This window comes from Atractosteus spatula, chromosome 18, assembly GCF_055471065.1.
Source record: "Atractosteus spatula isolate fAtrSpa1 chromosome 18, fAtrSpa1.hap1, whole genome shotgun sequence".
Classification (NCBI taxonomy): Eukaryota; Metazoa; Chordata; class Actinopteri; order Semionotiformes; family Lepisosteidae; genus Atractosteus; species Atractosteus spatula.
Window position 1 is genome coordinate 15,650,924 of NC_142723.1, and position 12,161 is coordinate 15,663,084.

Here is a 12,161-nt window from a genome sequence, read left to right on the forward strand (position 1 = left end):
ATGTTCAATTTAAAAGTTCAGTACAAAGACATGGATAACGGGACGATGACGTTTTTTTTTAAAGACGCGCGAGTTGAAGCGTTTTTCTAAGAACAGTTGTTCGATAATATTCGATTTTTAAGGCTAAACCCGCAACTCCTGTGATTACGGTGTGATATTGGAGACAAACCTAATTTTCCTGTTCGCATAAACTCACAGAAAATAGTGGTATTAAATGCAAACTCAACCGCCGCCCCCTCCCCGTGGGGGCAAACAGCGAAACAAAATTGCAGATATCCTTACCTCCGCACCAGTAATACAGCGCTCGGACTTTCCAGACGGGAAGCTGGCGGTCAAAGTCACCCTACCTGGTTATGTGATCACCAGAAAAAGAAGGCAGAAGAGCAGCTGGGAAACTGATTGCAAGGGCACAAACCGGTCCAGACGCATCACTAACGAACCCGACCGGTTCGGTTCTCCTGCGCTGTTGTAGGGGGCAGAGTGACGTCACGCCCCCCGAAGGAATAAGGCGTTATAGCTCGGAAACAAAAGCAACACTTCCAGCTGCACAAACGCAGTGGTTTGTGCCGTTCGAAGGGGGAGGAGGGGGGGGCAACCTCACAGAGCTCATACCCACTGGCGCGTTTTAGCAACAGTGTGCTGTGACGTGTGTTTTAACCTGGAACGTGACCCATGGTCTTCCAAATGACTGTCCGGTGGTTTTTGGGAATGGAGTGTCCATTTTCTGGACCGGGATTTATCCTTCAGGGCTGCAGTGAGGCTAATCTGGACCAGCACAGGACAAAAGGCAGGACTACAGCCTTGATGCCAGGTCACTGAAGGAAACACTCGCTCGCGTACAAGGAGCAATTCAGATATGCCAGTTAACCAGGGCAGCAAGTGGGAAATGAGGACCGGGGGTAATTGGTCAAAGTCCATAGCAGTCCGAGGGAGAACATGCAAACTCCACGCAGAAGGTGCAGCAGGCCGGAACGAAACCTGGGACCGAAATACTGCAAAGCTATAACACTACCTGCCCTGCCACTGCGCCACCCGGGAGCTTAGTCATTAAAGTAATTACCTGGAACGCTACGGACACTGGCACGATCACAAGTCACTTACACACACAGGTCTTCAAGGGTCAAACTTTTTATTGGGGTTCTCTCGCTCCTGAATTCACAAAACAAAAAACCCAGAGGACGACACAGTAAAGTTATCAAATGCAACTTTATTAAATTGTTTTGTTTTCTCGTCGACATAATAAACTTCCTCTAAAACAGGAGCACACTGCTATCTTGTACCAATTTAAGACTTTTACAACTCTGTACGTGCGGCTTCAATATTGGAGCCGGAGAAAAAATATATATTTATATTTAATATACTGTATATCCTCTACATTTCAACTATAATAGAAGGCACTTAGAACCATTAAAAATACTGATATTAAAATATCTCAATGTGCAAAAACAAAAAACCTCTGATACTGGCCTTCTCAGGCCTTAGTCTATTATTATTAACCCTTTGTGCACCTCTCCAGCACATTAAATTATGGTGTCCCTTCTTAAATATTGTACTGCAGCCTCAGTTAGTGTTTTACAATAAGCCGTGCAACAGCATGGCCTTTGCTTCTCATTTTTAATGATCACTACAAATGCATTATAGAGCAGTAAACTCGTACAGTGAGACAAGTTGTGTTCGGAGAAAGAAAAAATGTGATCCCACCCCATCTCTTAAGATTATCTTGGTTTGCTTTGGATCAAAGGCTTTGCTGAGATAAGACAGCTGCTCAGCAGTCACTTAAAATGAGACCTTGGGTGTGCTGTTTCACTCCCGTGTGAAAGAAAATACCAGGGTGAACCATAAAGAACCATTTTAGTGGTTCTTAAATATTAAAATTAAACACAATTAAAAAGTTCACCAGAGAAACCAAGTTGCCAGATTAGATGTAAATGTGACAGTGGAGATAATGGTTGGAGGTTTCTGTGTTGCACATAAAAGAGCTCTCAAGAGCTGCTGTTTCGATCTCCGAACAGAACTGTATTGCCTGCTAGGTGACAAGGAACTTTAAAGAGAGCTGTGTACACTGGAGGTGAAACAGCCAGCACACACCAGCCTGTAGAAAGCTTTTATAAGCAGGAATTAAACTGAAGTTTATTGAATATTGCAGCGCAGGTTTCTGAGAATTCTGATTTGCGCCACATCTTTAAAGTGTCTCTTCACATCAGCCAGTACAATGAAGCTACAGTACCTTAGGCCTTTATCTGATGATACGGGAATCAAACGATTCCTCGTTTGCAAGGTAAAGTCGAGAGGCACCTCTGTCTCTCTTCTTCTGCAATCTAGGGCTTGGGGGTGGTGGTGGGGTTGAATCTTTCCAGGTCGGGAGGTTGCCTGCATGCCTTTTAAGTGCTCAAAGGGTTAATACGTCAAACAGCTTATTAACATTTGAAAGTTGTGTGGACCCCTGGAGGGTCTGTGTCAGTCTTGGCTTTCTCCAGTAGAGACCCCCCCCCGACAGCGCCTCCTAGTGGGCGCGTACACAGAGACAAGTTGCCAAGCGCCCTCTCTGTCTTGACAGCAGTCCTAGCGGAGCAGATAAAAGATCTTCTCCTCGGCAGCCTGGGATAGCCTCTTTGCTTCGCTAGGCCAGGAGTGGGTTACAGATTGCACCTTTCACCCTCCTGACTGTAAAAGGACTTGATCGCCTGTTGGACTGGAGCACCCAGCTGCACCAAGCGGCAGCAGGAGAAGCTAGCCCTGAGCGGTCCTCAGTCCTACTGGAAGATACAGGTGGGTGGGCAGGGGCAGAAATGGTGGGGGGGGTGGTCACCACCCATACGTTTAACTGTCCATGGCACCTCCCAGTTCTGCTGCTCATTAGGATATACCTTATATACATCCATGGCTGTGCACGTCAGCACCTTAAATCAGATAGAACACCTTATTTTTACTAGCAAATAGAGTCTGCAGTCCAAACTTTTGTCCATGTGGAGAATTTATCCTCCTATTATGATTAAAATCCTTCAGTTGGTTTCGGGAAGTTTTGTTTGTCGCGTATTCCTCAGATGTGTTGTAGTAGACAGCTTATCCTAGTATATAGGATCTTTGTTACAGTAAAAAGGAACGTGTTTATTTTTTACCTCCATCTGACAGCCTGCCCACTGTCACTGTGGCGCTCGAACAGAACTGTTTTGCTGGAAGTGTTTCGAATTATTCTTTTTATTTATTTTGACTGCTGCAGCACAGTCTCAAAAAGCCCCATCTGAGAATATTCAGGTCTTTTCACCTAAAATCACACAGGAAGGGTGACTTTATCTGTACTGAGCCAACTGACCCTGCTTGTGTTTAAGTGCCAGATAAATGTCCCTGCCGCTGTTTCTCCAGATTAAATGAAGTCAGAGTTGTTCTGTTGCCGGCAGGTCCTGAAAGGGCAAGCTTTCAGAGCTTCACCTGGTCTGCTGTTCCACCTGTGCTCAATGCTTTCAATGCTCTCCCATTAATTATTTTTACAAACATTTTACATACATGGCATCTTCTCCTGAGCTGAACGTCTGAAGAGCCACAGGGAAGGATATCATCACCCTCAGCTGTGCAGTTGAGGCAGGCTATATGACTCAAACCCTGTTTGTCAGGACCGAAGCCAAATGCACAGCTCGGATATCTGGAGATGATCCAAGGCTCAATTAACTCATCTACGCAGGCTGTGATTGATTCCGGCACTGGCATCGAGATCATTGCACACTTCACACTTAAAACAGCGTGTGGGCAGGATCTCCGTCCGATCACTTCAGCTACAAGCTAGCAGCTAACAGGTTTTAAATTAACATTCATCCCAATGGGCACTGCTGTACTGGTAGCTACAGAACAGGAAAAGACTGTAGAAAATCTAGATGGTTTTTATGTACCTGTCTGAGATATTTGGCTGATACACTTGTCCTTCCAGAATCAAGACCGTATAAGCCAATGACCCTGTTATACTACAGCAAATGACTGCTCTGCTGTTCAACATACTGCTCAACAGTATCAGGCTGTCCTGGGATCTGTGCAGCAGCAGGTACTTATTTCCAAAACCATCCTTCTTCATGTCTCTTTAAACACTTTTGGGGCTGGAACTGCTCAGTGTCACAGACAAACTAAAGCCTCATCCATACAGGAAACCCTGAGGCAGGACACTCCAACTCCAGTCTTAGATGATTGCTGTGTAACCCAGACATAACCGAACACTGCATCACAAGAGATGGACAGTTTCTGGGTGGGGTGCATACAAATGGGCCAGTGAGTTGATCATCTTCCACATGGGGCTGGCAATTCATTCTACAAATTTACAATACAGGTATCGGACAAGTGTGATCTCACGGCCTTGAACACATCCATTCACGTGACTTGCCACTGTAACCCCCCGCAGCAGCCTGCCAAGCACTGGAGCTGGAAGCACCGTCTCTACCAGAGAAGCCAAGTTAAGCAGTGATAGTGGAACAAGCAAAAGCAACTTCAACATGAAGAAATGTCTCGTCTAGGAACAAAATAACAAATAAGAGAACTATCATGACAAGAAGCAAAGAGGCAGGTGTCTGTGTGTTCTTAGGGAATGCTCCCTGTGTTGATCTCCCTCACCCTCTCTAACCCCATCTCAGAGCCTCTGCACAAAGATGCTGAACGGATTCCTCAACAAGCACCTGAGGTTCTAACAGTTCAGAGGCGCCGAACGGCCCGGGGGCTGGACGGCGGGAGACGGTGATCTCCCTGGTCATTACTGGAGAGGAGGAAGGGAGATGGGGCGAGTTGGAGGGGAGGGAGGTTGGATTACAAAAAAAAAGCAATGGCCAGCCTGGGTCCTGGAGGCTCAGAGGATCATCCGCGATTTCAGCATCTCTTCTAGGTCTCTAGCCCTAGAACAGCACATACCAAGATCCTCGGAGATCCTGCAGGACCCTGGCCCTGCTGGCTCAAGATCGGCCACCAGAGGCTTAGAGGAAAGAAAGGACTGGATGGAGAACCTGGTGGACAATAACTTCGGAGGCCGAACTCAGCCCAGTATCCCAAGACGTGTGCGTTAATTGCCAGTGATCTATTTTTCTTTATAGGTCCCTTCAGGCGGACAGGATGCTTGTTCATGACACCCAGCCCTGAAAAACGATCCACTGACAGGGTCTGTGAGCCCTGATGGAAAAGCACCTCTTGCACTTTCTGGGATCCTTTTCAATGAAGAGTGTTGCTCATGCTTTGCCGTAATCAAATCTAAATGTTCAAGGTGCGACAGCTCCTAAGCTATCTGCTGGCCTACCTTTACACAATTGAACATCATGCACCCTGTTTCAGAAAAGACTTTGAACAGGGATGATTTTTATATCCTTTAGAACTGGACCGCAGTGGCTGACGCACATCATCTTGCCGATGAAATCTTTTCCAAGCTTTTAGAGGTTTCAAGTTGTATGGTTTCTGTAACAACAGTCTGAAAACACCTAGACACTGGTTTTGAAACGTAACATTTCTTTGCATGTCCTACTAGAAGTGACCACCAGGGGGCTCCGATCCAGCCCTGTACAGATCTGCAAATCAGGAATGCCATTGCATGGTATTGTCCACACTTGTCTGTTTTAACCTTTTCAGCTCGATACCCTTAGCCAAATCCTACCTGTTTCCCAACAGCGCCTGGTCAGTCTGACCACCATTCCCCCTTTATCACTGAGGCACAGTGGCAGAATCCAGCAGACAGCATCTTGCCTTCTGTTCCCACTGAGTTGAGCACTCAAATGTGATGGTAATGGTTTAAATGAGCATTTGTTCTAGGTGCTTATATAGTTAATAATAATAATAATATCGAGCTAGGATGAAAGCCACAAAACCCTAGAGGCCAGGGTGGAGAAACTGCATTATCTGTAAAACCTCGACTTTGCATTTACAACATTATTTGTAAAACCTTACTAACACACCTTTCTTCAGCACAACAGCCCCTGTGCTTGAATACATTTAAGACTGGGGGATCCTGAATCCAAAGAGCACTCTTGTCACTTCACCACAATACTGACAATTTGCTGAACTAGACATTTTAGTCACTTTCACTTCCTAAAACACTGACAATTTTAGGCGAATGAAAGGTTTTCGGGACTCCCAAATGCTCGAATTCATTGGGAAATAAAAAAAGGTTTATTAGTTCCTATTATTAATGTATTTGGCTAATATTTAGCCTGGCTTAGTGATTTACTGCAGCCTTCCAAGTGAAGTGCTCTGCTCAAGGGTACAGCAGCAGCACTCCATTGGCTGTTCGAACCCACAACCTTCCAGTCACAAGCCTGACTGCTGTCTCATAACGCAATTAACCTTTAACCTCACAAGTACCCTCAGCTTTTAGCCCCACTAACTGCATTAATGGTGCAGAATGAGAAATATTGTTTTTCATTTACTTGATTTCTTTTTAAATTATTTTTTGGAAAAGTAATTCAGGACAAATTGCTTGAAACATGGATTCAGATTACATCACAGTAAGAGAGTTCTCATCAGTCATGCCAATAAAGCATCTTGAATTGAACTGAATCGAGTTCAGGGTCAAATGCCTTGTAACCAGTCATTATGAAAGTAACACTAGAAGTATAGGAACAAGGGCAAAAGCTGTTACTGTATCTATTTTTTACTTTATATTAAGACAGTATTATTAGCCTTTGTGTCAAGTCTAAGTAAATGTCTTTATAGACCATTATATAGATGATAGGCTGCACTGCCTAATTCAGAAGTATTTTAAGAAGCACTCAGTCTTGTGGTGAAATTATATGGCATAAATAAAAAAGACTGCAATGATGTTGCAAATATATAACAACAGCCAGAATAATAGGAATCTAGTTTTACCTTGCATTGACTTGTGAGGGTGAAGGGTAAGAGCTCTAGGTTATAACAAACAGAACAGGGTGAGACAGCTGCTCTTCAAGGCCAGCGAAAGGGGTGTAACTGCAACTGTCCTACCACCAGAGACCGCTTCACAGCCTCTTATCTTTTTAAATATCCACAGCAGGGATTAATTGTACAAATTTCAATGAAACGGTAAAGGGTTTTTCCCTTAATTGGGTGCAATTAAGCTTTAAGTTTGGTTAATACAGGCTCTGCATAATGCAAGTAGTCAGCTGGGGTTTTCCTTTAGCACGGACTTTTTGCTGTTTTTGAGTGTCTTAAAAGATCTTACAATAAAGCCTGCTGGACCTCACTGGCTATTGTGCGCGCAGACCCATGGGACCGGCCTGCTAAGGGACAGGTCTGCAACAGTAAGCTTCAAGGACTCCAAAGAGCTCTGCACAATCAGGCCAAAAACTACTAAGTTCAAATCCAAAGTTGCAAACCAGCATGGCTGATTTCATGGCTGTTTTGGGCAATTCCCATAATGCTGCTCTGTGCTGCCGATCAGAATTATGGGGCTCTGTGTGCAGAGGGCACTCATACAGTAGGTGCAAATCTGCTGCCTGCAACAAGGGCTGCGCAGGCAGTTTTGTCATTCAGTTAGCACCTTCTTCTACCCCCACTCTGCCAGGGTGGAGCAAAAAGTGCTTCTGATGATGCGTTTTCCCATATAATTCCAGCAATACAGATCAAGAAATAAGTTTTTAAAATTGAAGGACTTCCAGTACAGTTCACAGTATTTAGTACAAATGGCTTATCAATGCAACCTGAAGCATCTTTTTAAAGACCTAAAATGAAACTACACGGCTTTGGTTTGGAACACTATCAGACAGCAGCAGAGGACGTTAATCCAAGCAGCACGTTAACATCATTAAGAATCTGGTCAAGGGCATCGAGCTCAAGGCTGTCGTTAAAGTACATAAATACATGAGAGTGTTCTTAAAACTACATAATAAGGAAACGTGGGTCTGGGTCTGGTGAGGAAGTGCTGAACGGACAGAGGCCTCCGTTTCGAAGGAAAGGGGTATTTTTGAAAGGAGACCAAAGATTTTCAGGTGTGAAAATATTTTCTTTCCTTTTTGAGGTTGTCTGGTACATTTGGGTGAAAGGAGTGTTCTGCTGGATAGCAAATTATTCAAATCCGGAGCTGTACGAAATTTGTTCCTGCAACTCCAGACCCCATCGAGAGCTTCAGACAAGGGCTGACAGGCAGTGGAATGGATGACTGACACCCTGTCTGGGACAGGGGCTGCTGCTCGCCTCCTTTCGGAAAGATGCGTTTCTGTTGTGAGCCTGAAACGGGGGCCCTCTCTGCCCTGCACCGCCCAGTACCCCACCCGACCCCCTTCTCCTTCTCCCTCCCTCGGGAATGTGGTTCAGTTCACGACGGCTGGCTTCAGCACCACAGACCCTGGAGGGATGACCACCCAGCCTGGGGCCAGCGCGTCGGGCTTGGCCAGGGCCGCAGCCCCCGTGGAGAGGTTGAGCACAGCCCCGGGGAGACCCGCCAGCCCCTCCTCCCTGTCGGGCTTGGGCCGGGCCTTGGCGTGCCTGGAGTGCGGCTTGCCGGGGCTCTTCTCGGAGGTCAGCACGGAGACCACTGGCAGGCCCAGGCCGGCCGCAGGGAAGCCGGGGGAGACCAGAGGGCTCTTGGCCAGGCCCAGGGGCGTACCGTTGAGGGAGAGGACAGGGTTGCCCAGCGGAGAGGAGCCGATAGCCGGGCACCCCAGCGTGCTGAGGTCCAGGGGCCGGGGGCTGAGCGGCAGGGGCAGGGAGGCGCCGAGTCCCTGAAGCGCGTGGCTCCCCAGGATGGCGGCCGCCGTGGCAGAGCCGGGGATGATGATGTGCGCCCCGCTCACGTAGGGCAGCCCCGCCCCCTTGCCCCCCGGGACCGCCCGCGCCCCCTTCAGCAGCGCCCCCTGCTGCTCATGAGCCACGAAATGCCCGTGCGCCTTGATGTGCTTGCGCAGCGAGCTGGGGTCCGTGTAGCGCTTCAGGCAGCCCACCATCTTGCAGTAGTAAGGCTTGTCCACGTAGTGCGTGCGTGTGTGCTTGAAGCGGTCGCTGGAGTTGGAGTAGCGCTTGTTGCAGCCTTCATAGGGGCAGATGTAGGGTTTTTCTCCTGCAGACACAAAGGAGAGAAGCATACCACCGGCTTTCAGAAGCAATTTCAGTTTTGAATAATCGCCTTCATTCTACAATGTGCAAAAAAAAAAAGGTGGTTAAAGTCCGTTACTGTCAGTCTCATCCAGGCTGGAGAGCTGTAGAGTGAGTTAGTGTTGCCACAGCAGCCAGCCACGCCTCTACTCACCTGTCTGTCAGTCCCGGTTGCCAAAGAAACTCGCTCAGACAGGAGATCGGTACCACCTGTAGGCAGTATTCGACCACTCCTGTCTCAGGTGGCTCAGGCTGTTTAAGATCTGCTCTGACAATGCTCTGGGCCCTGTTATAGAATTTTGACAAGAAGCGTCTCTAGTTCCTGTATTCCCGAGTTTGTACTTGCTTTGCATTCCTGAGCTCTGCTAAGTCTCTCGGAACACCCCTGTGCTGATTACTTTCTACAGTGTTTATCTCGGCTTGGATGCGGTCTTGCTTTGACCTCGTCTCCTAGACAGTCCCCCTGTCCCTGTGCTGTGTCTGTCTGCTGCGCTGTCCCACCTTGAGCACCTTCAGACAAGGCGATTACATATTGCTAGTGCCATGGGCTGAGACCTGCTGGAATGCAGGCACAGTAGGGAAAGGCATCCCGAAGTGCGAAGCGTGACTGAGGATAGCAGGCGCTGTGTGCACTGACCCGTGTGCGAGCGGTTGTGTATCTTGAGGTTCTCCAGCCGCGAGAAGCTCTTGTTGCAGGTGGGGCAGCGGTGTGGCTTCTCATTCGTGTGAGTGCGGATGTGGATCAGCATCTTGTACCTGGAAACAAGACAGTGGAGAGCCAGGTCACCCATCACTGAGTCTCCCACCAACATGTACGCCACTTCACTGAGTCTGCACACCCAGGGATCAGACAGTGATCCTCTGCGGTCTTCACAGCCTGTAGCACAGCCTGCTATCCTGTGAAACTGAATCATCTTAGATCAGCACGGCTATTCAATAAGGTATTGTTACAAATGGAGGGTCACAAAACTGTGAAAATCAGGATTAGTTTTAGAGTGGTTAAGTCAATAAGTGAAATAATTATGCATAACCCCCAACTTGTAAGTGATTTCTAGCAATATACCCGAGAGGGTAGTATAATTAGAGACATGTGAATTCTTTGTTCTCTGACAGCTTTGGTGAGAGGAGTAATACTCCAGACACACTTGGTTAAACAAATAGTAATGATCACAAGACAAACTACACTACACACAACAAAATATACAACACAAGTTACTCTATGTACAGTATTTATAAACAAGATGTTTTGGAGGCCTAACATTCTGGTCACGCAGTAAACCCCAGACTGCTACTAAGCATTAAACTCTCAATGTCTACAGAGGCCACATAAGAGATAAGCTGCCTTCTAACTAAATACAATGCAACCTGCAGTCTCGCTCTCTGCACCCCAAATGCCACAAAATAAATGGGAGCCTATATCCCTATCCATAAAAATGCACCCTAGGCAGGAAATACGTTTCTAACTGACTTACCCAGGAAATCCAAGTTCCCTAACTACACAGAATAGCACACTCTCTATAGCAAGGTTCAAATACTGAGCTCCAGTCAGGTTTGGTTTGGATGATCATGAAGTAGGGGCTCCTACCTGGTGCAAGCTTCAAGTCCCAACTCTTTCAGACTCTTCTCTCCTTCATTGTTCCTCTCTTCTCTGATCCTTTGTGCTCTCAATGTGATCTTATATTGTGTGTCTGTACTGCTCCTTGACAATCATTAACCTACACCTTACCTAGGTATGCTAAGGTAAACTTTATAATTGTTGCTGCTCAAGGGACCACCCAGACCTCAGCAAACATCCTTTGAAGCTAGAAGTGTATACTCTGTTAAGTGTCTCAAACTTTATCTAAAATCTCAGAGACACTTTGGTCACCTAAAGCTGTAACTTTGTGGTTAATATCGTGGTAGGGCATAATTCTTGGCTTTAACTGTTTCGTGAGGGGCTAATGGTTTCTATGAAACACAATATTAAATATCAAAATACAAATATTTCATACTCAGTTGAAACTGGGAGCTCTAGAACACAGGCAACAGGCTGTAGGATTTGAACCTACAAGCACCAAACCACAGGTGATCAGCTGTACCCAATAATAACATTGAAAGGATCACAGAGCTAGATTGTGTTTTTCTGTTTGTCCATGGCATTCTGCTCTTCAATTTTGTCAAGATAGAAAATGCCAGGCCTACCTGGCATTGAAGCCCCGCCCTCTCCGGGCACAGCCCTCCCAGTGGCAGCAGTACCCAGAATCCTTTTCAGGCTTGACGTGGAAGTCGTTGACATGGTCAACCAGGTCCTGCAGCGAGTCAAAGAGCAGATGGCACTGCCAGGGGGACAGGTGGGGGGAGAGAGGAGAAGGGCAGAGGTCAAGTGAGTCATGCAGAACTGCAGAAAGATGATCAGTGAGTAGTCACTCAACTCTTTCATTTTTTAGGCCTTGGATACCTCAAACAGATAGGCAGTTCCAGGGAGTTGAGGCTAAAGGGATTGCAGAATGGGTGTTGGAGCAGAATAAATGTGCCACCAACAACACCCACAAATTATTTGACAGTTCCAGGCCATGTGTCTCTTCCATGTCTCTTCTCTTTGATGACTTTTTTTCAATTGGGGTGTAATGCTTTTCATTTTTGTCATTTACATATTGCTGTGTCACTGAGACCTGAACAATGACACAGCGAAGTGGCTGACCCAACACTAAAGGCTGCTGCAAAGGAATTGAAATAGCCAACAAATTACTGAAAACATTCATATTGTTTAATTAAAGATTAAAAGACAAGGAGTTGCTAGCCTGTTCTAATCCAGGATAGTACAGCAGTTCCCTAGTCCTGCTGGGACCCTACATCTCAACATCTCCCAATCCCGGTTTATTTCAGGTGAGGGGGAAGTAAGGTGAGTGTAGCCTACGTGTCAATTAAATGAAAATGAACAGCAACTTCAAGTCACGAGACTAGTAAATTCAATGTTACTGTCACACTATCACCTATTAACCACAATTAAGCATATTACAGGTTACGTTAAGACAGATACTTGCAATATTGATTATCTTCCTGATGTTCAATGACAAGTTTCGAAGCCTTACAGGTCTCACTTGGAGTTCTGGGCTCAACAGGGACCTGAGGTGACACAGATGTCCTCAGGGATCATGGTC

The 12,161-nt window shown here is 46.5% G+C and overlaps 1 protein-coding gene across 1 annotated transcript in view; it reads right to left on the reverse strand.

Moving 5' to 3' along the window:
- Nucleotides 1-1,187: 1,187 nt before the first annotated feature.
- glis2b (GLIS family zinc finger 2b) overlaps nucleotides 1,188-12,161 on the reverse strand; it is a 49,023-nt gene continuing 38,049 nt past the window's right edge. The window contains exons 7-9 of the mRNA XM_088936999.1: nucleotides 11,203-11,336; nucleotides 9,659-9,777; nucleotides 1,188-8,986 (exon numbers count right to left, since the gene is read on the reverse strand). Coding sequence (XP_088793125.1) covers nucleotides 8,241-8,986; nucleotides 9,659-9,777; nucleotides 11,203-11,336 — 999 coding nt within the window. The 3' untranslated portion in view covers nucleotides 1,188-8,240. The remainder of the gene's footprint in view (nucleotides 8,987-9,658; nucleotides 9,778-11,202; nucleotides 11,337-12,161) is intronic.